Consider the following 26,295-nt stretch of genomic DNA (forward strand, 5'->3'; position numbering starts at 1 on the left):
AATACATAAATCAAAAGCTATAAAGCGACTCACTGTTTGAAATCCTGGTGCCGTTTATTCTTTAATTTTCGTATATCTCGTAAAAGACTTCTTGCGATCTTACCAAAGGGCGATATTGCTTCTACTAAAATAATAACTGCTACCTCAAAGAATTGCTCAACAATGGAAAACTGTCATATACCATTTGCCAAATCATATCGATCTTTTGTAACCGGTTTAACTTTCAACAGTTGACGTGAACTGATAGAGCGTTTGGCACGCATTCTGAATCCACCCACCCAACTATTTGCAGTTGAATAACGTCCCTGAAACATCATGTAATATTATACTGTTCCTGAGTAACGACAAAATGACATGGCTGTTATATTGCAAATTTTATGGTTTATTTCAACCGTCATAAGTCACATTTTTACTACGAATCCATCGGTCATATTAATGCTGTTGAAGTTCAAGTCTCCAAAAAACAGCGTTTAGTTGCATTCCCTCATAATTCCCTCACCTTTCAGACGATTTAAAGAAGGAAACAGGAAGTATATTAATTTAACAAAATTCACTGTTCCACATACGACACAAAGAAAATGTCTAATCATATTTTCAGTTTCATTTATTTTAAAGTCGAATCTACTTGAAGCGTAGAAAGAACAAACGTTGATGAGTTTTTCCACTCCTAAAGAGGAATTACGGAGTCGTTGTCTTGAAATTTCACGATTTTTAGCACCGAAGCTTCGAAGAAGCGTCTCAAGCCTATTCAATCGTTGCAGTCTCGACTGCCCAATCACATTCAAATTTTCCTTTGGTAGCCTGATTTTTCCTGAATATTATTGATATTTGTATGGGTTAGGGATTCTACTTGTTCACAACGTTGTCTTACCATCTTCTCCAGCCTTTTTTTCAAGCTTTTTCAGCCATTGCTGATATTTTTCTTCCGCTTGCAACAATCTAACGACACATATCGCATGTTGTTTCACATTCATAGCGTCCTTGTTGCATTGCTTGTGGGCAAGTTCTTCAGCTTCTCCGACATTTTTTAATCTAAAATGTCGACGAAGTGAAGTAGTATGAAACTAACGCATATCCTTTAGAAAAAGTGGTACTAACTAAAACCTACTTTTTTAGAGTTATCTGTTTACTTCTGTAATTTTTTTGCAACGAACTAACTTGTTTGTCGCAAATGCTGCCATTAAACCAGAAACTGCTTGATCTGTCCAATGTTGGTAGAGCTTTAAACCAGCCTCCGTAGAAATTATGATTGTCGTTTTCTTACCATCGTTGTGCATTTTATTTAGCGATGGATCGTCGTTATCATCATCAAAATCATCATTCACATCCTCGTCTAAGATCACACCTCCCTAAAAGTATACGTTATTTTAAGAGAAACGATTTAGTGAAAAAAGAGAGAAATGAAATAAACAAGTAAATAAATAGCTTTCCAACAAACTCCCATAATTCACGCACATAATCTAATCAATATGAGTGATTTTCAATGGGATAAAAGAATGTCTGTTGAGCTGCTACGGAAGTGCAAGTTTGAAGGAAACATATGAAACCATACATGAACACAAAAATTAAGAAATACAAGACAAAATAACTGCTATTCTTTAAGAGACGTGGAAAAATTAAGTAAAAGGAGAATAAACTCATCCTCATCCTATTCATAATCATGAGTCAATACAACAACAGAAATATAAAAAAGGCTTTTCAGAATATTCTGCTTATCTAATTTGTAATGAAACTTCAATCACTATGATAAACACTCACATCGGTAGCGTTCCTCTTTCGTTCCCAACGTTCAACAACGGCAGTAATGTTCACATATGGCCACATATTTGGGGGAATATTACTCCGGATCAGTATCTGTTCTTGTTCTTTAGTGACTTTTTCAATCGACATTTTCTCAAGTTTTACTAAATTATCCGACCATGGAAGTGAAGGTCCCGAAACTGATTTGAGCGAGTTTCTTTCGGAATCATTGGTCCTCTCTAATGTAGCAGCTGAAAGAAATTATTGAATTATTGTCATTGTACATCTATAATTGACCGAACCCAAAAGTAAGGCAGATTAAGGTGAAGTGTATATATGACAATTTACGTCTCCCACCTCTACATATAAGAATGAAAATGATCCACATGACCTTGATGAGTTACGGAGACAACTTGAACTTGGTGTGAATAACGGCGGAGCGGGTGGAACAGTTCACGCTTTGATGGACGGGGAAAAGGCGGGCCCGAAGTCCCCGTACGAATTTCATTTTGCATTAATTCATATGTACTGATCGCAAAACGCAATCGTCTTAAGGAAATGTTACATTGCTACAGGAAAACTCGGTTTTTTTTTCCTAACTTATTTTTAGATTTTTTCTCGGATTCTTGGTAGACCTCCGATATTGTTTTGTTAGTGACATACTACTACTGCTAGCAAAATTAACCAATTACATTGAACAAGGAAGTATGTGACCACAAAATCTTGTAAGAAATCCTGACCTCGCGGGAAAATGAGCCAAGCAGTCTTTCTCAAGGCTATAGCTCTACAACTCTTCCACAACTTCTTATGCAATGATATTTCTAGTGCCACCGCACTTACTTTGGAACAGCGAACACTCTAGCCTACGAGCTCCATCGCAACCTCCATATGTTGCCAATTCTTGTATTAACGCTTGGTATTAAGCCGAACTGTTGTCACGCGTTACCAAATTCAGGTACCAACCAGATCTTACGACCAATTACCAGACGAAGATTGGTGTCACAACACCAAAGTTATTCACATCGAGGATGGACGTGTTCTTTTAGAAAACTAGTGAAGGCAGCCCGCTACACTAAACTATGTTAATTTCCTTGAACCTTAGAGAGCTCGAAGCACTAGTGTTTGTGACAAATATTCACTTGCCCGTATACGAATCTAATTGCTAATCTGCCTGCGATGACTCTGATTGTGCCAAACGCAAGTAGGCATTCGAGTATACCTTTTGGACTATAAAAATTTCACAGTTATATATTATATTATATATTACCCAGGTCACGTCCAGTACACTGCCAATTTCCAACCCGAATAGGTCAAATACTCCGAGGGTGCATGGAATCTTTGGTAACAACACTCCATTTCGTTGCTCTGAACTGACATTGTTGACCTGAGGTACTCGGGTCACTCGGTGTTGATAGTCAGTTCAAGCGAGACGCTAATTCTCGCAAGACTTGGAGCAACAACGAATGGACGGATTCTGCGCGAACTCTCACAGACGATCGAGAATTTTTGGCAGGGGTGTATTCAAGGCTTCGGCGAAAATGAGGGGAACTGCGTCAGGACATAATACCTGCCCGCCTATTAAGTCAAGTAAGTTAGCAGATTCATTTGTACTGAAGCAACACAAGATGAAATAAAATTGAATCTGAACCCAGGTGTCTGCGAGAACGCTTTAAAGTAATTGAAGATTAAGTAGTTCATTCTATTTCTACTTCAAACAGATTTAAACGAACGATTAGGCTGCTCGCAGAGTTCAGAGCCGCGCGGTTTAGCGGCTCTACGGTTTGGTCATTATTGACTATTCAAAACAGTGCGCTCAATAACCACCAAACAAACTTAATCTTTAGTTACTTTAAAGAGTTCTCGCAGACACCTGGGTTCAGATTCAATTTTATTTCATCTTGTGTTGCTTCAGTACAAATGAATCGGCTAACTTACTTGACTTAATAGGCGGGCAGGTATTATGTCCTGACGCAGTTCCCCTCATTTTCGCCGAAGCGCCACCTCTTAACTCTGCGAGCAGCCTTACCTGAGTATATATATATATATATATATATATATATATATATATATATATATATATATATATATATATATATATATATATATATATATATATACTACGAAGTAGCTGTCCCAGAGTTAAACATTAATCCGAGGTCAAGAGTGGGATAAATGGAATAAATACTGGAAAGGTATACGACACCTCAATATTAAAGTTCAGAAGATAACCAGCTGAGGACCGCGCGACCCGAGCAGTGAGGATCAAGCATTTTGGTTGACCCTCTGACCAATCGGTCGCGATTTTCCCCCGCAAATATCGCTCTATATCGAACTCTCTTTCAAACATGCAACAACATTCAAACAAAAACTAACTGATCGTGAAGTGCTTGAAGATGGCTTTTCGCGAGTAGACAAGTTTCTTCTTCCCCGAGTAGAAGAATGTGTAGGGTGTCCTAATATTTGCGCAAGAATTGACCTAAATCGAAAACAGTTTTTTCAATTGTACTTTTTTATTGAAAAACAAAATACGTAGGAAGGTTATGTATTGAATAGCACATCGGGCAAATGACCTCTAATGGCTTTCCTGGGATACTTTTTTGAAAATGAGGCTGGTCAAGCAGTTACTGTAACTGGTAGTCCATATCGCGATATGATACCAGAGTTCTTAATGCCTAAATTGGATGAAATGGATGTGTGGGAAGTTTCAACAGGACGGTGCTACATGTCATACAGCCCCTAGAAATAATCCAATTGCTGCGTTAGAGATCTCTTGGTCGAGTACTCTCTCGGTGATCAGAATTGGTCCCTAGATCATGTGGTTTGACATCATTGGACTTCTTTTTATTTCTATGAGGTTATCTGAGGTCAAAGAACTATGTCATCAAGCCCACATCCTTGCACAGAAATGGAGGTCATTTGCCCTATGTGCTATTCCATACACAACCTTATCCTATGCAATTTATATTCCAATTTAAAAAAAATGTTACTAAAGAACTGTTTTGTTTAATTCGAATCTTACGTAAATTTTGGGACACCCTATACAAGGAGAAATATCCCAGAACACTTGAAATTCTATTGCGCATAAAATCCTTGGCTTCCTTTTAGTCAAAGTTTCTGTTTTATAATCGTTCACCTGTGCGACGAGCTGATTTCATCGCGAATAGCCCCGTGTGAATGGGGTCAAAATGTATCTCACCGTTACAAGGATAGCTGATGATCTGGTATCAACAAATTAAGGGTGTAATTGACCGATTCAGTCGAATTATATGAAGTGTGACGTGACTGCATTAAGCGCAGAAAGATGACCGTGAAATCGGCGACTGCACCCTTATCAGTTATCTGTTTCTAGTGGTCTACCTACGATCTTGCTAATGGTCAACTAACAAGGAACAAGGAATAGAGAAGTAAATGATGCAAAAGATCATGCAAGATTTCTTGGTGCTGTTTATCCAGGGATTATCGCAAAGCGCAAAAGAAAAAAACAGAGCACATATGTTTTTTTACCGCACCCATGTGAACATGCTTGGGCTTATTTGATTAATTTGAAATCATGCGTAATACATATGGAAAATGGACTGCTATCTAAGCTCCAATGCTTGAGCAGTGCAACGAAAAATTGGCTCCGAAACTGAAGACGAACGGTACTTCTTCGTACAAGGTTTGCGGAGAACATAAAATGAAGAACTTTGCTGTACAAGCATATAATTCCGCGGAAACACAAACCAGGTTTTGGACATCGGCCTAGACTCGGCGGTGTACAACAGCTTTTTTTTTTTGAATCTGACAGTGGCAACATGCATTAGAACAAAAAGAATTTGAAATGGTACAGGTGTAGTAGTAGATGAAAAGATGATGCTATTAGGGATTAAGAAAATCCATCTAAAGCAAAACTGAAGTACATTGCGTGTCTTAAGAGTTCTGTTTAGGTTCCTTCTATTTGAACACTATTCTGGAGATTAAGTGGTGGGATGCAAAGTAGAAGAAGAGATGGAAGGTAAAGGAGGAAAAGTGGAATATTCAGAGTGCACTATTCTAGTCCACGAACTTCGGTCGTACTTGTTCGTATTCAAAACGATTCGAAACTGTTTATTTTCTGTGAGATTCCGCCCTCCGGTTGTTTTCCTACCTCTTACAATTCTTCCGCTTTTCCAAGGGCTGGCCCATTGCACGCGTGGAAAATCAGCATTACGTAGACGGTGCATTGTGATGTTTCGAACAAGTTATGAATTAATCTTTTTCAAACACTAGAAATATGTGTAAGGAAGAAAAAAATGGAACACTTCTTAGCGGCTGTTCTTCCCACAATGTTGGATCTATTACCGACTGCTGAGTAGCTCATTTTTACGTGAAGTATTCGTACATAGAATCAATTCTTAATTAACAACACTACTGAATAAGAAGTCAAGAAGAGAGAGGAGATGATCATTTTTAGAATTGTACCTATAATACAAAAAAAACAACCTGAAAAAAAACGTATTACCTGGCAGATATATATATATATATATATATATATATATATATATCAGCCTGAACGTCCGGCTAAAGCCGGACTTCAGGCTTATTTCGATCTTCGCTCCACTCGTTCTCACCGACCAATAAGAAATAGCAGTAGCGACATTTTTTGGGAAATTAGAATTGCTTTTTTATCAAAGCTTTATCCATTTTTTTTAACCCGAAGACTTAAGTATAGATGAGTGATTTTGTGGTTCTTCCTTAAACTCTCAGTTCTATATTTGGAGAGCAATCCAGCTTGATTTCCTGTCTATGTTTCCCTCAAACCTCCACAATTTGAAACATTATTCGAATTATGAGTCTGCTCCGTTCTCAGCTATTAGCAAGAATGATGTGCTATCATGGAATGACATGAATATCACTATTGTAGTGATAAAAATAACGTTCTACGTCAGATCGCGTAAACTGTTGGCTACTATGTATTGGTTTTAAGCAGTCGTTTACACGTGTGTTACCTCCTTTTGAAAAAGGATGACAACAGCGTTAGGGAGACATGCTGGGAAATAGATATGCGAAGGAACCATGGAAACCCATTCTACTGCGTTGGAGCTCCCGCGCACTCCGACGCAATGGAACCCGTCCTCCCCCTCTAGCTTTCTGGCACCGGCGCACCATTTCAACCCCGTGGGACCCGCCCCAACCCATTTTACAGCTATCTGGCTCCGGGATACGGATTCGACGTCGTAGTACACGTTGTGGTTCAAGCGCACCAAACCGACGCCATAGTATTCCCTCTCTTTCTGGAATTTCTTGACTGAGACACTCACATACACAGACGCACATACATGACAGAATAAGCCCGTTATTCTACAGCATGATAGTTTGCAATTTTGATAGTATACATTCACATAAAAGTTTATTTACTCTCACTAACATATGAGAGGAACTGATTTGACTCATCGAAGCGAACGTAGATACCAAAAGAACTTTGCACAGTGGTGAAAAGGTAGAGCGCTCGCCTATCAGGTGCATTGCAATGGTTCACACACACACACACCACACACAGACATCACACACACACACACACACACACACACACACACACACACACACACACACACACACACACACACACACACACACACATACACACACATACACACACACACACACACACACACACACACACACACACACACACACACACACACACACACACACACACACACACACACACACACACACACACACACACACACACACACACACACACACACACACACACACACACACACACACACACACACACACACACACACACACACACACACACACACACACACACACACACACACACACACACACACACACACACACACACACACACACACACACACACACACACACACACACACACACACACACACACACACACACACACACACACACACACACACACACACACACACACACACACACACACACACACACACACACACACACACACACACACACACACACACACACACACACACACACACACACACACACACACACACACACACACACACACACACACACACACACACACACACACACACACACACACACACACACACACACACACACACACACACACACACACACACACACACACACACACACACACACACACACACACACACACACACACACACACACACACACACACACACACACACACACACACACACACACACACACACACACACACACACACACACACACACACACACACACACACACACACACACACACACACACACACACACACACACACACACACACACACACACACACACACACACACACACACACACACACACACACACACACACACACACACACACACACACACACACACACACACACACACACACACACACACACACACACACACACACACACACACACACACACACACACACACACACACACACACACACACACACACACACACACACACACCTGCGGTGTCGGATTGGTGCGCCGGCGCCAGATACCCACAGAAGAGGGTGCGACGGGTCCACCGGCGCCAGATACCCATAGAAGGGGTGCGATGGGTCCACCGGCGCCAGATAGCCATAATATGAGGTGGGACGGATCCACCGGCGTCGGTGGACCCGGTCATTGGAGCGCAATAACTTCGTGTGCGTGAAGCAAAAGATAGATGGTTGCAGCCGTTTCAAAGCCGTGGCGACTGGGCGCTTTGCTTTTCACCTTTACGACTCCTCCACGTGTCTATTTCCTTCTTCGTTCGCCTCAACTTGGTAGCATGCCGTTCTCAGAAAGCAGAAACCCGCATGCAAACGGCTGCTTAAATAGTAGCAAGATGTTTATGTGATCTGACGTGGAACGTTATCTTTATCAGTAGGACGATATCTTTCCAGTCATTTTATGCCATAACATCATTCTTTGATAATTGTGGAGGGAAAACAGGAGGAAAACCCATATTTCGCGTGGTACTTTTAAACTTTGTCTGCAATATATTGGTATGGAGTGTTTGAAGCTGAAGTTTGAGTGTTCTCCAAATGTAGAACTGACGCATTGAGAAAGAAGACTATGAAATCTTTCGCTTTTAGTTATAATATAAAAAAGGAAGAAAGATTGTTGGAGATACACAAGTCCAATTTTACAGAAAATGCCACTGCTGTTAATTTTCTTTGATTAGTGAAGGGGAGCGAAGCGAGCACCACCGAAAGTCTGAAGTCCGGCTTTAGCCGGACGTTCAGACTGGTATATAATAACGGGCTTATTCTGTGTGTGTGTCTGTGTATGTGTCAGTCACGAAATTCAAAAAGGGGGGTGCGACGGGTCCACCGGCTTCGAATTGGTTTCTCGACGCAAGAAAGCTATAAAATGAGGGGCGACGGGTCCACAGGCGCCAGAAACCTATAGAAGGGGGTGCGACGGGTCCACCGGCACCTGATACCTGTAGGAGCGGGTGCGACGGGTCCACCGGCGTCGGATTGGTGTGCCGGCACCAGAACGCCATAAAATGGTGTAAGACGGGTCCACCGGCGTCGGATTGGTGTGCCGGCACCAGAACGCCATAAAATGGTGTAAGACGGGTCCACCAGCGTCGGAATCGTGCGCCGGCGCCAGATTGCTATAATACGGAGAGTGCGACGGGTCCCGTGGCGTCGGATTGGTGCGCAATAACTTTGCATGCATGACGCAAAAGATAGATGGTTGCAGACGTTTCATAGTTTCATCGTTTCATACGACTTAAATAGTAGCAAGATGTTTATGTGATCTGACGTGGAACGTTATCTTTGTCAGTAGGGTCATGTCTTTCACGTCATTTTATGCCAAAGCATCATTCTTTGATAGCCCTTGGAGGGAAACAGGAGGGAAACTCAAATTTCGAGTATAACTTTCAAATTGTGTCTGCATTATATTGGTATCGACGGAGTGTTTGAAGCTGAAGTTTGAATATTCTCCAAATGTAAATCTGAAAGAAAACTATGAAATCTTTTCCCTTTATTTATAATTTAAAAAAAAATGAAGAAAGATTGTTAGAGATACACAAGTTTAATTTCATAGAAAAAGGGCACTAATATTGATCTGAGTTGGTCAGTGAAGGGGAGCGAAGCGAACGCCACAGAAAGTCTGAAGTCCGGCTTTAGCCGGACGCCAGACAGCTATAGAAAGGAGTGCGACGGGTCCCGCGGCGTCGAATTGCTGTGTCGCGGTGTAGAAATATCGCACAGTAACTTCGAGTGCATGTCGCGAAAAGTAAATTGGACGTTGCAAACGCTTCATAGTCGTATCAACTTTCCGCGTTGCTTTTCACCTCTACGACTCCTCCGTTCTTCAGAAAATGGAAACATGAGTGCCAACTGCTGCTTATTTAGTAGCCAACTGTTTACATGATCTGATGTGGAACGCTATCTTTATCAGTACGATGATGTCATTCACTTCATTTTATGTGAAACATCATTCTGCGATAACCGTTGAGGGAAACAAAAGGGAATCCTATACTTTGAGTAATGATTCCAAGTCGTGTCTATATTACATTGGTATCGAAATAGTGCTTAAAGGTGAAGTCTGAACGTTCTCCAAATGTAGAACTGACGCGTTTACAAAGTGGATCTTAAGCCTAAATTTTACAGAAAATGTTGCTATTATTAATTTATTTTCTTTAACCAGTGATGGCTAGCGGAGCGAACACCACAGAAAGTCTGAAGTCCGGCTTTAGCCGAACATTCAGACTTTCTGTGGTGTTCGCTCCTATATCCTATACTGGCATATATATATATATATATATATATATATATATATATATATATATAATATATATATATATATATATCCTATATCTATACTGAATATATATATATATATATATTTGTGTGTGTGACAAAATACTCCATAATGATGCAAAACTCTGCACCGGTGAGGTGCCGAGCCATCGCCATGTACCTGATAGGTGATCACTCTACCTCTTCACCACTGTCCAAATCTATGCAAATATGTATGTTGTCTTTGAAAAAGCAAATTAGTTTCTCTCACATATTAGTGAAGGTAGATAAACTTTTATGTGAATGTATACTTCCAAATTTGCAAAGTATGATGCTGTATAATAACGGGCGCATTCTGTCACGTGTGTGCGTCTGTGTATGTGTGTGTCTCAGTCATGAAATTCCAAAAAGAGGGGGAGACATAGATACCATGGCGTCGGTTTGGTGCGCTGAAGTCCCAGCGCGGTAAAATTGGGTGAGACGGGTCCTACTGCGTCGAATTCGTGCCTCAGAGCCAGATAGCTGTAAAATTGGGTGGGACAGGTCCCACGGAGTCGGAATGGTGCCGGGAAGCCATAAAGTGGGAGAAATGGGTTCCACTGCGTCCGATTGGTGCGCGGGAGTCCCAACGCGGTAGAGTGCTTTCTACGGTTCCTTCGGATATCCACTTCCCAGCATGTCTCTTGATGCTGCTAACATCCTTTCTTCAAAAAAAAGGAAGCGCACGTACGAACGGCTGCTTAAATGCAGCAAATAGTAGCCAACAACTGACGCGATCTGACGTAGGACGTAATTTTTGTCACTGTGATAGCGATATTCACTTCTTCATGTTAGCACATCATTCTTTGCTAATAGCTGAGAACGGAGAAAAATCGAACTACTTCAAATGATGTTTCCAAATTGTGAAGGTTTGAGAGAAACATATTCTCCAAATATAGAACTGAGCGTTTAGGCAAAATCTTTCATCTATGCTTAAATTTTCGGGTTAAAAGAATTGAAGGAAGAGTTGATAGAAAAAAGCAATTCTCATTTTATAAGAAAAAAATGTCGCTACTGTTATTTCTCATTGATCGATGAAGGCGAGCGAACGAACAGTAAAAAAAGCCTGAAGTCCGGCTTTAGCCGGACTTCAGTCTAACTAGATAATATTATAATCACGTTAAGCACTTCATCTTCGTTGGAATTCAACTATTCTTAGTCTTTAATTCGGTTCTATAATATTTAATTTGGAAAACATTGATTCGAAAGTTGTTTACAACACAAATATACGACATCCAGGTAATGTTGTCCTTCCAACGCTACAGCAGTGATTGCCACTGCTGCAATACACCAACACTGGTTGATGAGCGATAATAGCCGCGCCGCGGAATTCCAAAGAAAAGAAAAGCTTTGGAAGAGAAAAAAAAAGTTTCGAAAATGATGTCATTCTACTCGAAATGAATAGCGAACTCAAATTTCTCTAAAATAATTGGTGCAGTATCGAAGTAGTTGCACAAAATGTAGCCGAAAATCCCATCCTCCTCCTATCTGAAGAAGGTTACAAAGACGCTGCTATAAGAGAGCAAGAAGATCTATCCAAAGGAAATCCAAGAAGAAAAGTTCGAGATCTTGAACAATTCTTGAACCATAACCTCATGCTATGCCAGGTTGCAATTACTTTAGCTACCTCTTGGCGAATAGTCGACGCCATTTTGCTCCCTTCCCCACAATATGCCAGTTTTGGATAGATCTCAAAGAAAGGAGTCTAATGGTGAATAAATTGTTTTTCATTTGTTATAAACTGTGATCTGCATTTTGTGACAAGATAAGGGCGAGCGACAGTGGCCGACGGTGCCCCACCGTCACTCTCCGTATGTTTTCCAGTGTTCATGCATGGTATTGTACTCCATTCTTAATCACTTTATACATCCTCATACCAATTGTTCAAGTGCAATTATACTACTAAAACACATTTCTGTACGTGAAATCACATAGTCTCGACAAAAATTCACATGCAAAGCATGCAGGCAGACTGGTGATCTCACTAATAGATCTACTCCTCTTCTCCAACAGTGAAACATGGATAAGTAGGAGCAGTGCTTGATCTAGGCCTTGTTCGATAATTCGTCTGTACCTGCATATATCCGTTGTTCACATGTTCCAGATCCCGCAGATTGATCTTTAGCTCTACCTAACAAGAAAATAGCATAAATTTTGGTAACCAAGGTACTGAAATCAACCTGAAAAAGGAAAACGAGTAACATACAACGCTGTTTCGATTCCTTTCTGGATTGTCGCTGTAGTATGACTGAAAAATATCGTTAGCAAAAATGGTAAGAAACTAAGTTCGAAAAATGAAATTTCATGCGCTATGAGGTTCAGCGCAACAACTGCTGATCTGCGTAAAGCAACTGTAGCGCATTTCAGTTCCAAATTCCGGCGATAACTCGTCGAGTATAGAGAATTGGTTCAAAAAGCATATTTTTATCTAATTAATCTTGTTCTTAATGTTTTACAATTTTGCAGGACAAAACCAACTTCAGTGTTTTCATTGAAAAATCGTGACCTTCGATCCGTCGCATCGCTTTCCCTCTCTGAAGTTGATTTGCTCTCCTGAAATGGAACTACTAGGCAGCAGCTGCTATCACCTACTACAGGTCAATCAAGCTTACTGCATCGTTCTCAGATGACACTTTATCGGTCAACGCTCGAATTCGAGCTCTTGTATGGCTCATGTCGTTTGCATACTTGCGAGATCGGAATAATCTGAATCCATTTACTGTTTCCTCCAGTTGTTTCTCATGTTCCTACAAAACATGCAAACTTCGTAGTATGTGAAAATGAAGAAATCAAATACTTTTAGAGTAACCTTCTCATTAGCCTTTTTTTGGTACATATAATTCCTTCTCTTCTTAGAAATCGTGATCCAACCAATCTTCGAAAAATACATTACCACTTCAATCACTGTTATAACACTCATTCCTAGGAATAGCCCCATGTTTCCACCAATATCACCTAGAAACATTTAGACATGTTAAGTACGAATAGTAATCAGCGATTTCATAAAGCGATAGAAAATGCGACTGCCCTTTTGCGGTGAATATAACTACTAAAAATATGTAAATATTAATAGTTGAAGTCGAATACTGCCTGAATTCACTTGCCTTCAACAGATTTTTTCGTAGAAAAAAGACTTCCAAAAAAGAACCCTTCCAAATATCGTAGCGGTGTTAAAGGATCATCAGTGACGTTGGTAACGTTAAACGAGAAATTGAAAGGAAAACAAGCAATACTCATTTCTAGCTAACAAACAGAAAAACTCAAAAACAAATTATAACACAGGTGCAGAAAGCACTGTTATCCACAGCAATTTTTACCAGTTGAAAAAAAAAAACAAAAACAAAAACCCATAACATACAAAAAAAACAAGCAAAAGCAAAGAAAGTAGCTTACTAAGAGTCTCAGTCAGAGTAGTTCCTTGAACTTGCATATACTCCGTATATGACATATCACGAAAAAACACATTTATTGTGAGGAAATTTGCTCTGAAACAGATCTATAATAACACCTTCTATCAGGTACGATCGTTGCAAACAGTACGCCTTAGTGAACATAAAGAGAAGGATACAAGAAGAAAAAGCAAAGAATGTAGCTTGGAAGCCTTCGTAGCGGTAAAATCTTAACCGGTAAGAAGATCTTGCATAACAAACCCAACCACTGACTTTTTTCAAGTACTGTCCTATGCAGCAGAACATATGTGAAGTAAGGGACTTTTTCGCTGCTAGAAGCAGCACTTTTGTGTAGAATTCAATGTTGAAATATGTACCTACTTCATGTGTGGTATGCTCCAAGAACTATTCTTCTTACTCAGCCATTTCAAGGCACCATTGCTGAATCCATGACCATATGAGTTGTAAGCATGATATACAACGCTGTCACATTCAACCTGACACTCACTGCATCTCGGAATATCGTAATAGGCGACACCTAAAAAACAATCAAAATATGTACTCATGTAAATCTATGGGAAGAGGCTACAGGCACAATAGGAAGCAATAAAACAGCAGCTGGTCTGTGGTTCGCGCATCATGGTTTTTTTTATGAATTAAATTGAAAGGAGTAGGTAAATTGAAAAGAGTAGGTAACTTGCTTTCTTTTCTCCAATTTATCAGGATTTCTAGTTCTATATTAACTGCTGATTTTCGATCTTTGATTGCCTCAGTTGAATAGCATTTACGATTTCGATCACCCTGCTGTGTTAGAGTTATGCACTGCTTCCTGCTCTTTCGAAAGAACGAAAGCCAAAAACATCTGTTTTTCAGAAGCGTTAAAGCTCGACCTTCCTTGAAGGTTGCTGTAAAGATTGCAACTTGTCCATTATCGAATTTAAGAAAGTGCCAAAATTGTTAACACACTTCATTACGGCTAACGTTTCGTCAGAACCTGGAAAGTCAAATCATTTGTAACATATCCTCTCAAATGTCTCATCCAGAACAATTCATTCTATAAGATACTACATCCAAAACCAAACCAACTACAACCAAACCACACAAATCATTGCGCTTACACAAGTAGCCGCGCTGCCGTGATGTTGGCGGACCTCCGCTGATACTAATTAGAATATGACCCGCACATGAACCCGTAGATGAAACCCACAAAGGTCTTGATTCAGAGCCAGCTCGTTGGTCACAGCTACGCACTCTTCTTTTCTATTCAATTTTGGACTTCTAGCGTTTATCCAAAACGCATCCAAAGTGCTGTAAGCCACAATTTCAGGTTCGTACGATGGGATCGTGGCAGCTGCGCAGAACGGAGCGATCCTATCATACAAACCCAAAATAGTGGCTCACAGAATTTCAGGAAAACGCGTATTTTTGGACCTCTCGCGCATAAACGCCATAGCCGTGATCAATTCTATCAAGACCACTAATTCATATGAGGGTCGCTTCCTAGCTATTATAGCGGATGCTCCACTAACATCACGACAACACGGGTCTTTATTTAAGTACAACGATTTGAGCTCTTTTGGTTTCGGTTCTGGATGTAGTAGCTTATGGAATGATGAGTTGTTCTGGATGAGGCAAATGCGAGGCTACAAATAACTTGACTTTCCAGATTATGACGGAGACGACTTGCTGAAACGTTAGCCGTAATAAAGCGTGTTAACAATCCTGGCTCTTGTATCCATTTGATAGCCGACAAGTTGTATCAATTTTTCCTCGGAAAAGTTGGTAAAGAAATCTGACTATTGGAGAATTTCATATCTTAAGATTCGTCTCTCACAGATCTTGTTCGACTATTGTCGTTAAGGCGCAACGCTTTACTTTCCTCTGCCTTCCGCGACAAGTTGCCGACTTGCCGCAGCATCCCTGATATACGTTTGTTGTTACAGTTACGGTTTGTAAACACTGCGTGCCATGAAATTGACGATGTTGGATCTCACCACAAATACAGCTGTAGCTCACTATTTGCGATCACTCTCAGTTTCCCTACTGAATCGGAAAAGGGAGTGTGGAGCGGCCTTTTACTATCCAGTATACGCAAAGGAACGCGACGAGCAAGCTGGCTTTCGTCCTGACCGATTTACGACTGACCAGGTGTTCATCGTCGGAAGAGTGATCGAAATGTGGCAGAGGTATTCAAAGCCAATGTAGTCAGTCTTTTTGGACTTCGAGTCCACTTTTGACCGGGCTCGTCTTCTCGATATTCTTGATAACATAAATCAGGGAACAAACCTGCAGTTCGAACACCGTCGCACATCGCCGAGAGTGCCCAGCCACCATGCCTCCGCGCCGATGGAGCAGCACCAACCGGATGTACAACATTGTATGAAGTGGCAACTGGAGTAAGACAAGGGGCAGTGGCAAGAATGCGAAGAACAGTAGATCGGTGTCGTAACGATATCATCCGGGCGCACCTTGACCGATCTCGAGTACCCTAACGATTGCGACATTCGCGGAAAGCAGTATGAAACTTCAATCTGTAGTATAGTATATTGCCAACCTTGTATCGAAGCTGGCTGCAGCCTATGAGCTACGTCTACGCCCCTGATAAATGCAAGTAAATGTGTTTCTCTTCGAGACCTTCAACCGAAATCAATGGAGACGGGCAGCAGATCGAAGTCGTAGACGATTTCTGCTACTTAGACTGTATGCTGAGGAGCAACGGCAGCTGTGAGAGTGATATACGACATAGATGTCCTGACGCCTGTTCTGCATTCAACTCCTTGACGAAGCGTATGTGGTAGACTCCCATCGCTGGCTAAGTCAAGCTGCAAGTCCACCTATCCGCTATTTGCCCTATCAAGATGTACGGATCGGAGACTTCGACAGCACTACATCGGCAGCACTCTACAGTATTGTCCATGTTCGACCGTTCTTGAATCTTGGCATGTTGAACTCGTGGCTTTTATATTGGTTTGCTTGAGCTGTAGTTAAGACTGGTAATGATCTTTATTAACAGCTAATGTGTCGGCGTTATAGCCTTGTCAGAGCCCGGAAAAGACAAAGCCATCAATCAGTAATTTATCGTCTCCAGCGCCTCATCATCTACAGAAAGCATTCAAAGGATAAGCGTTTTCAACAAACAACACATCGGATAGTCCTTACCCCATTTGTACAATATGGTAACGTATCAGACCACCACGTATCACAGGTATGAATCACAAGGATTTATAGGGACCTGACGGCCCGCGCAGGTCTTGATATAGGGCTAGTTCGCTTGTTATCGCAATGCACTCATCTTTTCTGTTCATTTTTGGACTTTTGGAATCTATCCAAAACGTCTCTAGTGTTTTGCAAGATATGATCTCGGACTCGAAAGATAATATCGTAACTTCCACCTCTATTATTAGAGTCTTGATGACATATTTATTCTACGGCTCCGAATGAGATAGAAAGCTTAGATTTTGCGAGTCCATCTAGATGCTCCTTGACCCGAATGCACAAAGGGCGTCCCGTTTCCTCCATAAAATCTTCACCACACGACCTGCACGCGATATGGTACACCACTCCGTGCAATCTCCCTCTCTGCATTGTGGGGAAACCACGCAGCTAGGGGTTGTGTAAAGTCGGTCATATGCACGGCTCCGTACCAGCTGACACTTAAGGCTCGCTGCTATGCAACCTTCACTTTGTTCTGTAGACCCGCTTGACGTAGGTAAAGCCGCATCGCTCCGTTCATATCATCAGATATCATCGGATGTAAAGCAGACGGAACAATTTTTTTCTCGGGTATTCACTACTATGGGTCTTCGCGAGGGATGTGATGTCTGTCGAACAACACAGTCTCCACTAGGGTATCCATTGGATACTTGCAGTTTGTGGGCCAGATTTACAGATCACGTTTTTTTCTGTCTACTCGATGCCACTCTTGCTGCCGTCCTGTGCATGTTGCCTATAACAGATTTTTTTCATTTTACTGGGATGCGCTGAACGAAAGTGGATTAAGATGGTTTTGCTGCGGGATTTCTTATACCACTTATTCTTTCATATCCCACTCCAAGTAGATATGCACATTAAAGAAAGCTAACCAGTTGTCTATTGGTTTCGCCCTAGTGAAATTAATGTGCAGACACTGCTGGTTGAGAAGACTGAAGCACGTGCCCACGTTCTGCCTGTTTTGGGTAGACGACGCAACAATCATCTATGTAACGACAACACAGCAGTGTTCTGCAGTCCAGTATGCCCTTTTCAATTTTAAAGATAAAAACAACGACAGGAGTGGGTGCTGTCGTTGTTTTTATCTTTAAAATTGAAAAGTCTCATAGCCAGAACTCTAATTTGTTGGTAGTACTGTCCCAACCATCGGAAAATGGAGCAACTTAGGCACTCGTTCATCAGCGTCATGATCTGCTTTATGTTCAACCCGTACAAGTATAATGAGATCTGGTGCTGCGTGAGCGATTCGTAAACAGCCTGCATCGCGACATCGTTTGAAACGTTTGCATAGAACGACGTAACGCCAAAAGACTCTATGACGCATTCACGTTCAAACGTAGTACGGTGTTGTTTGAGGAAGCTGTTTGAGCTACTTAGATGGGCAGGGAAACATCTCAGCAAGTGACTTATTATCATGTTGAGCAGCCAGAAAATTCTACCCGTGGGTCCCCCAATGCTACTTATGGTAGGTCTCACCTCAAAATCATGTGGATTATTTAAAGCGAGACCATTTCCAAAGAGCTTGTGGGTTCTTATAAAGGTGTATAGGACTGGACATACAAGTAAGTTCTTGAGACGCGTAATAAGGTTTTTCGGTACCCCTGCTGCTCCAACTGTTTCAATCCAAACCTTGTTTAGACGGCGATATTGTTTTCTAACTCATTCGTCGGTCGTCTTCATCCCCAAGGTGTTGTCTCGTTATCGCTACGTCTAGTTCACGTGATAAGAGAACAAATTCCCCTCCCTTGTCACTAACGGAAACCTGGATCTTCTCAGCTACACAAAGATTTCGAATCTCAAGTAAGCCTCGGCGTTGCGCAACAGCGAGGTTGAGATTGATAAGTCTTTTCGAGAAACGCTCCAAAACGGAGTATGTTGATGTTGCAAACACAAGGAACTTGTTGTCTACAGTAGGGTAGGGGTTCAGTGGTTTATACACTGTACGCGGCAATGATACTCGCTCAGCTATTCCGTTTTCTTCTCTTCGCTCTTCTTCTTTTGCTCTCACCCACAACCTATCATGAACCAATTGGAGGCCGCCCACGATCTTGCGTGATATCTCCGGACCTGTTGATTGCACATGTGCAAAACTAGGGCCGAGAACCTAAACGGAAAGTGCATCAGCTGAGATGAATACATCGCCGACCACGGAAACATCAATTTGGTGCTTTGTTATTAACAGCAGCATGCAAAGATGGCTCTAAGTCTCTAGGTTCACTAGCCTTCTGATGTTGTTGATGGTCTACTAATCGTCTGAACTTTTCTGGCAGTCTAGATTTAGCAATAGATTGAATACGATGGACCTTGCCTCATCTACTATTCTCCTCCAAATTCGTTCCGGCACAAAACGTTCACAACATTGTTCTTTATACACACTTCTTCAACAGCGAGAACATATGATCCTGTCTTCCCTTCATTACCATAAGCAGGAGTTGTTGCTCGACTGTGTATCTGCCGGTTTTCTTTGGAGACACCGCTTATCTCGTGAAGTAGCTTTTTGGCTATAATATTAGGTGCAACCTGATGTTGTTGACAGTGGCGAACAAATTGGATGGTCCGTCTGAGGCGATTTTTTGTATCAAAGAAAGAACTTCCTTTACCACTCGAAAACAGCTTACTGGTACATCTCTGAGTATTGTTCATGTTCGACTGTCCTTGGCATGTTGAATTCGTGGCTTTTATAATGATTTACTTGATTTCTGGCCAAGATTGGTGATTTCTGGCCTTCATTAACAACTAACGTTTCGGCCTTACCGCCTTCGTCAGAGGCTGGAAAAGTCAGAACCAAAGATCTCATCACTTACAAAAAGCGTCTATCTACACTGTTGGCGAAAATGAACTCCATGGAAAGGAAACTTCTTAGCCTTCTTAACAGCTGCCATTTTCCTTCTTAACAGCTGCTTGGTTGTTTTTGGCCTAGGGTATGCCACAACGGAGATCTTTATGAAAAGTTGATGTGGCGTAGCAGCAGATGACACGTGGAGACTATCGACATGGCACTGATATGCTCGTCGAAAGTGGGAAGAGAAAATCTTCTTCGCTTCCTCGGTCACACTACAAGTAGACTAGCAGACCGTCTTTTTGGACGTGCACTGAAGATTTTCTTGAATTCAATTTGGAAGAGGCCACCTGGGCGGAACTGGAAGTTCTGGACTGAGGTGGTAAAAGGGGACCACGACATCGATTCGCAATTCAGGCGAAACGTCAAGTTTCGCAGGGAATGGAATAGCGACTAATGAATTGATTCTGTGCAAGCTCTTACTGAAGATTAAGAAGGTTGGAGAAAGCTATGCTCAAGGACGACACACTTCAAAGAAGATGCAGGGATTCACGTCAGGTGATAGTATAAGTCCCCTCAAGTCACGTAAGTCATCTATAGTGAGATACTAACAGCGTCAAATTCGTAATACTTTTTTTTCCATGCGGCGGCGGGCGGCGGGGCCCGGGCGCGGCGGGCCGGCCCCGGCCTCCCGCCCCCGTCGCCACGCGCCGCCCGCGCCCCGGGGCCACCCCCCCCCGCCCCCCCCGCCCCCCCCCCCCCCCCGCCCCCCCCCGGCCCGGCCGGCGCCCCCCCGCCAAGGGCGCCCCCGCCGGGGCCCGCGCCCCCCCGGCGCCGGCCCCCCCCCCCCCCCCCCCCCCCCCCCCGCCCGGCCGCGCGCCGGGCCGCCCCGTCGCTCCACGCAAACCCGGCGACCACACAAGGGCACCGCCCGGGGGGGCCCCCCCAGCCCCGCTTTCAAACCGGCGCCCCGCCGGCCGCCCGGCCCATCACCGCCCGCCCGTCGCCCCTAAAACGCCCAGCCACCCCGCGCGCCAGCGCGCCCCCCCCGCCCCGGCCCGCGCCCCCTTAACTAATACGCTATCTTTAAAAGCCAAATCCTCTCTTAGGCAGTTTTCTCACCCTGGTGACTAACTTAAAAGAAACTGGAAACCTCAGAACTTCTTTATTTATATAGGATGTTCCGTATAACCTACCGTTAACTGTTTTTCTTATATAGTCATCAATACATCGTACGGTCTGAAAGGGAGTGCACAGGGAAAATGCTGGAAAAAAAACACTTGTCTCTAGACTTATTCCAACAGTAATATCCTTTCAGCATACATTTCTCGATGTCGTAGGTAAATGGGCTGCATCCGCACTTTGCATTGAAGAACTTTGCCTTGCATATCGAATCGCAATTCACCGCGGAATACGGTAGCTGCGAATCAAAATCATGCGGCCATTTTGAAGTGCAGTTACCCCATCGTTCAGCTGAGAGCAGAATATACTGAAGCAGGGAAATGTTGTAGGGACTGCAAATTCTTAATGTATCGAAAACTCACACTGTTCGTTGAGATCGCTGAATATACTCGTGTACTTGGAGAAACACTGATACCTTCAGACACAAGGTACGGTACTGTCGCAGGAGCATGCACATAGTAGCGGTAGCCATTTTCAAAATCATCCGAAAATATTGGGTCGGCATCGTCTTAATAACACATGTAATCGATAGAGTAAGTTAGAATATCAGAATCAAAATCTCATGCAAGTATTAAAAGTTTAAATTTCCAATATTTGAACTGTCCAGAAATTGTATCTTGACTTCCTCGAGAAAGTTCTTGTTTTTTCACATAGGACAAGTATCTAGGTCAAGTGGTCAAAAGAGCTGGAGAGAACATCACAAAGAAATAGAGTAGAGACAAGAGTCACCCATAAACAGATGTGAAACTACTTAAATAGCCAAAAAATACTATGTGAACTTTAGTACTGTGATCAGAGTTGTAGAAAAGTGAAGAGTGAACGAAAAGGTACTGGAATGCATTTTTCTCACAATATAACAACTCACCACCAGTTCCGTCAAACTGCTCCTCAAGATGCACATCTGTTATTATCTGCAGTCTGGAAAATCTCGAATTAAAAAGTTAAGGATGTTCGGTAAATATTGCTGACATCTTACATAAAACAAAACAATTCAGAACTGTTATTATAGCTACATGTTCTGTTCAATCATCTGAAAGGATGCAGTTAGCAATATTTTTTTTTAAGATTAAGCAACAAACAGCAATAGAGTACATCGGCTGATGTATATATTGGAAGAGTTGTAGACGTAAGAAAACACTGTAAAGCCTAGCATGGCAACCTACCCAGCGGTTACACCGGCTTCCATCTGTTTTTCCATCCAGTCTTTCCCGGAGCTCTGCAGATCCAAGCTGAACACACACAGAATCACTGCAAAAATATTTTCCGCACCGTTCTTCAAAAGTGTTAGCTTCTCAGAAGAGGAAATGAAAGGATATTCTTTTTGCATCAAGCAAACTACAAACCATCTACCGTTGTTTTGCTGAGGAAGAAGTAGCTTACCATTGATATAAGTGAGTTCTCAAACCAGAAAGCAGGAGTTAAAAGAAACAGATGAACGAAAGCATTCAGAAAGGCATCCCACGTTTTCAACAGCTCTTCCGAGTTCAACGAATATAATAGGGTATATGGTCTGTCAAAATAAATAACATCTAAAACGAAGTGAAACTCACGTGTAACACTTTCCTAGGTTTGTCAACATTGCTGTCATGTACTGACAACAACTGAACTGCCGACCCCCAAAAGAGCAGAGCATCATAGATTCTTCGCACTCAAACCTATGGACAATTCTTAGGAATCACAGAAACTGATGCCAAAGAAGAGTGAAATAGCACCCCACCCAGCATCCATAAAAAATTCCTGGACGGTAAAGTTAGGATGTGTCATCAGATACGATTCGAGAGCTTTTTCACCTAAAATAATATGCATAACTCAAATTATAAAGGATCAAAAGAGCATTCTTCGTGGTAATAAAAACAAATACGAAGGTAAAATTGAAAAAAATGCAGTTAAAAAAGTAAACAACTAACAACTTACCCACATGCAAATTCGCCCTATCAGCTGTACCGTACAGTGTGTTGGCATCAATCAAGAACTCCATAAGATAATCAAGAAGATCGTCGGAGAAATCATGAGTCTTGTTTATATCTATAACTATTCTTCGCACATTTACCCAACGCAGTAGTATATACGAGAAAAGAAACGAAGGAAAAGCAAAATGTTGAATAAGTTCTTTTGGCAAATCTTAATTTTTTTAATTTAGAATCGTTCAAAAACATCACATTTGGCTTAATTTCCAACATATATTGAAAGATGTTCACCCTGAATATGCTGCATAACTCTGCAGAACTTTCCAGGGAAGTCGAGTTCGACAGTTTGGATTGTGGTAGCACCGCTTTTTTCTCAGCCAGTGGCGTTCGCTCAATCTAGCAGAATTGGATTACGGCATTTTTTCGGATACTCCCATTCCGATTTTCCCTACCATATAACACATCTCCAAAATCACCACTACGAAACCAGCCGAATTCAGTTCCAGACGCTCATTTTTTTTTTCTTTCGATTGTGACATTGTGTCGTTCAAGGTCTAGCGCCCTGTAGAGGCCCAGCAGCCTTTGTCACCTCTTGTCAAGTAAATGCTTCCACTCGTATACATTGACTCAACGCTAGCGACCTCTCTTTTTCATTTATTCCATTCCTCCTGTTCATTATCTGCGACAAAATATTGCCGAAGCTTGCAACAACATCGACTGATCTTCGAATCTACCTTGAGATCTGTCACTCAGGAACTTCGTTGTTGCTTTGCCCAAGTTTATTGTGATTCACTTTAAGGGACTCTTTCAAGATATCACTTCGTCATGTTAATGTCCGTAGTAATACTCTCCAAGGACAATAAATGATTTAAATGTGCTCCAAGTTTCTGGTTCGACAAACTTTTTAGATAACCATACAATGAAAGTAGCACCCAACAACAATTAGCTCGCTAAAGCAAAACAAAGAAATCAATTCAATTCAAGAAACCAAAAGCGCACTAAGCCGAGAAGTCGAAGGAAGAAAACTCACGTCTTATGTAGCTCTTTTTTATTGGATTGAAGTTGCATAATGTAACCAACGGGAACTCAATTCCATCGTCTTTGATTAGAAATGAAACCTTAATAAACCCAGTTTCTCTCATATGTTTTGAGTGTTTTTCAACCAATGAATCTACGTGTTCTGATTTAAAGGCATTTCAATTAAACTTATTCGTTTTCTCTATTTTGTTGGATCCCTATGTTCGATCAAAACCCTTATTTTGAGCTATAGGCGTGTCAAAACGACATGAATCACGAGTGTAGCTGTGGTGCATTTGCGTCGTGGACCGTCGCTAGCTGCAGTGATGAGTGATGCCAGCAAGGATTTCACCACGCTCCTAGCCGCTACGCCCTACCGAAGCGCCACGAGAGAAGACGCGTACGCAACTGCGTATGTGCTTCATTTCGTTTTGACCCTACTATATATAAGGTCGCTTATCGAAATTTTTGAAAACTTGGTAATTCCACTTAGTAATCTGGTAAAGAGCCACGCCCACCTGAGATACGGTAGGATGGCTAACGTACATGGATATTAGCGTAACGACTTGCAGTGTTAATAACACTAATGAGACCATCAACATTACGATCCAGAACACAAATGAGAACTTTTTGCCATAGTACACACGCTTAGGACCATGCAATGTAGTATTGTCTGAAAAGATAATCATAACTTAAGCGAAAAAAACAACAACCAACGCAAGCATATGGTTTGAGTAATTAAAGACTATTATTAATTTATCCACACTTGATCTCAATATTGAGTCATGTTTCAGGACAGTTAAATCAAAAAGCGTTACAAGCCTTACCAAGTGAACTCAACGACTAATCAAGCTACAGGGGTGTCTGGCGCCTCAAAAGTCACTCAATGGATGCATAGAACGATATATTTATAAGCGTTAGCTAACAATATATATAATTTTGATAGGGATGCCGGACACAGTAGAAGCGAAACGTTAAGGTGAGATTGTAAGTGTGTAGGCCGAATGTTCAAAGGTTCATAAATACTCTTCTCATCTTAAAAAACCACTCCATAAAACACAACATACAAATCGTCTTCTAACCTATTCCACTTATGATACATTTCTTGATGTCCAGAAAATCAAGGACGACAACGTAGAAAAGCCTTTCATGGTAACATGATGAACATACCGCAAAAATGCTTCGATTCCCTCTTAATCGATCCAACTCCTTCAGTTTCATTGATTTTTTTCAACTGAGCCACCGGAACTTCCAATATTATATGTGATGCCCGTTTTTTGAGACGACTTGTGGATTCGAATATCGATCCACGAGATGAGCCGCTTAGAAGAAAAGTGGAGTTTCAAATACACGAATCCACATGTGAATGAACGAATGACACACAACAAGAAAAACTTAAAATTGTAAAAAAAAAGATAACGAACTAATGTTGTGGCGGCGCAAGTGAAGCAGAACTAGTAGGCTCGGGTGGAAGTTCATCAGGCAGAAAAAAAGACACCTGGAATGATGGAATGCGAACGGCTTCATTACTGTTTCAGCATTTAGTACTAAGGCATACCCTACTATCTGTGTTCGATGGCACTTTTTTCAAAGTTCCCTCCGGCTCGATAACAAGCGTCGGTAGTTTCAAAGCCATGGGATGAACGTTAGATTTCCTAAGTGATCTACATAGAACTAAGCTGCGTACTTCAAAGCAACATTCGACATAATTCAACACACTTAAAGAATACATAGCTAGTATACATAAGTAAAAAAGTGAGATATACTAGCAATTCGGTAGAAAGACCAAACAAACGGCATGTTGACAGAAATCGAGAAACAAATGCCTACGTTTTGCATGGACCTGTTGTGCAGTTAGACGGCGCTTTAACACTATTCATTTCGAGAGAACCTTTCAAAGAATGTGTAGTAGGCAACCAGAGTTTAATGTCTCCTGAAGGCTAAAGTGTCCAGAGAACATTTTTCGGCAATAAAATATTGATAAGAGGAAACGAAAGAAGCTTCCCATGTCCACACTTAGTAGCCGAATGGAGAAGTGATGCATTGCTTATCGTTAAAGTGCAACATCTTGAGAGATTACAATGTCCATTAGACATTTTCTGGCAATAAACTACTGATAAAGGAGGATAAGAAGAGAAAAACCTTCTATATAATGTAGGAACAGAAAGACGGATGCGTGACATGTATTATCTTCCATAGGTGATGTGAAAATCTCAGATCAGTGCGCCATTTACTCTAGGCTGCAGTTTCATCCAAACTGCATCGATTTTTCACGCCTTTCGTGTTTAGCAATTACA

At 41.7% G+C, this 26,295-nt stretch overlaps 1 protein-coding gene across 5 annotated transcripts; it reads right to left on the minus strand.

Moving 5' to 3' along the window:
* Positions 1 to 173: 173 nt before the first annotated feature.
* Positions 174 to 25,878, minus strand: RB195_005830 (uncharacterized protein; the record flags this gene model as incomplete). Of its 5 annotated transcripts, XM_064178588.1 has the most annotated exons (29): positions 174 to 305; positions 648 to 811; positions 872 to 1,032; positions 1,159 to 1,201; positions 1,265 to 1,349; positions 1,759 to 1,991; positions 4,114 to 4,216; positions 12,589 to 12,645; positions 12,721 to 12,762; positions 12,993 to 13,067; positions 13,127 to 13,261; positions 13,324 to 13,469; positions 13,908 to 13,999; positions 14,285 to 14,441; positions 21,089 to 21,157; positions 21,216 to 21,365; positions 21,437 to 21,453; positions 21,507 to 21,582; positions 21,940 to 21,992; positions 22,238 to 22,303; positions 22,625 to 22,729; positions 22,792 to 22,864; positions 22,989 to 23,099; positions 24,012 to 24,099; positions 24,517 to 24,671; positions 25,169 to 25,320; positions 25,423 to 25,496; positions 25,557 to 25,653; positions 25,829 to 25,878. In XM_064178588.1, the coding sequence occupies 29 exons, from the start codon at positions 25,876 to 25,878 to the stop codon at positions 174 to 176; spliced, it is 2,961 nt and encodes a 986-aa protein (XP_064035618.1). The 5 variants fall into 5 exon arrangements, with proteins under 5 accessions (XP_064035618.1, XP_064035619.1, XP_064035620.1 ...); XM_064178587.1 differs by having other exon boundaries at positions 21,216 to 21,381; positions 21,437 to 21,582; XM_064178586.1 differs by lacking the exons at positions 174 to 305; positions 648 to 811; positions 872 to 1,032; ... (10 more) ...; positions 14,285 to 14,441; positions 25,829 to 25,878 and adding exons at positions 18,768 to 19,217; positions 19,490 to 19,673; positions 19,732 to 19,882 and having other exon boundaries at positions 21,216 to 21,381; positions 21,437 to 21,582; positions 25,557 to 25,634.
* Between the last annotated feature and the right edge of the window lie 417 nt (positions 25,879 to 26,295).

Source organism: Necator americanus, chromosome I (assembly GCF_031761385.1).
Source record: "Necator americanus strain Aroian chromosome I, whole genome shotgun sequence".
In the NCBI taxonomy this organism is placed as follows: Eukaryota; Metazoa; Nematoda; class Chromadorea; order Rhabditida; family Ancylostomatidae; genus Necator; species Necator americanus.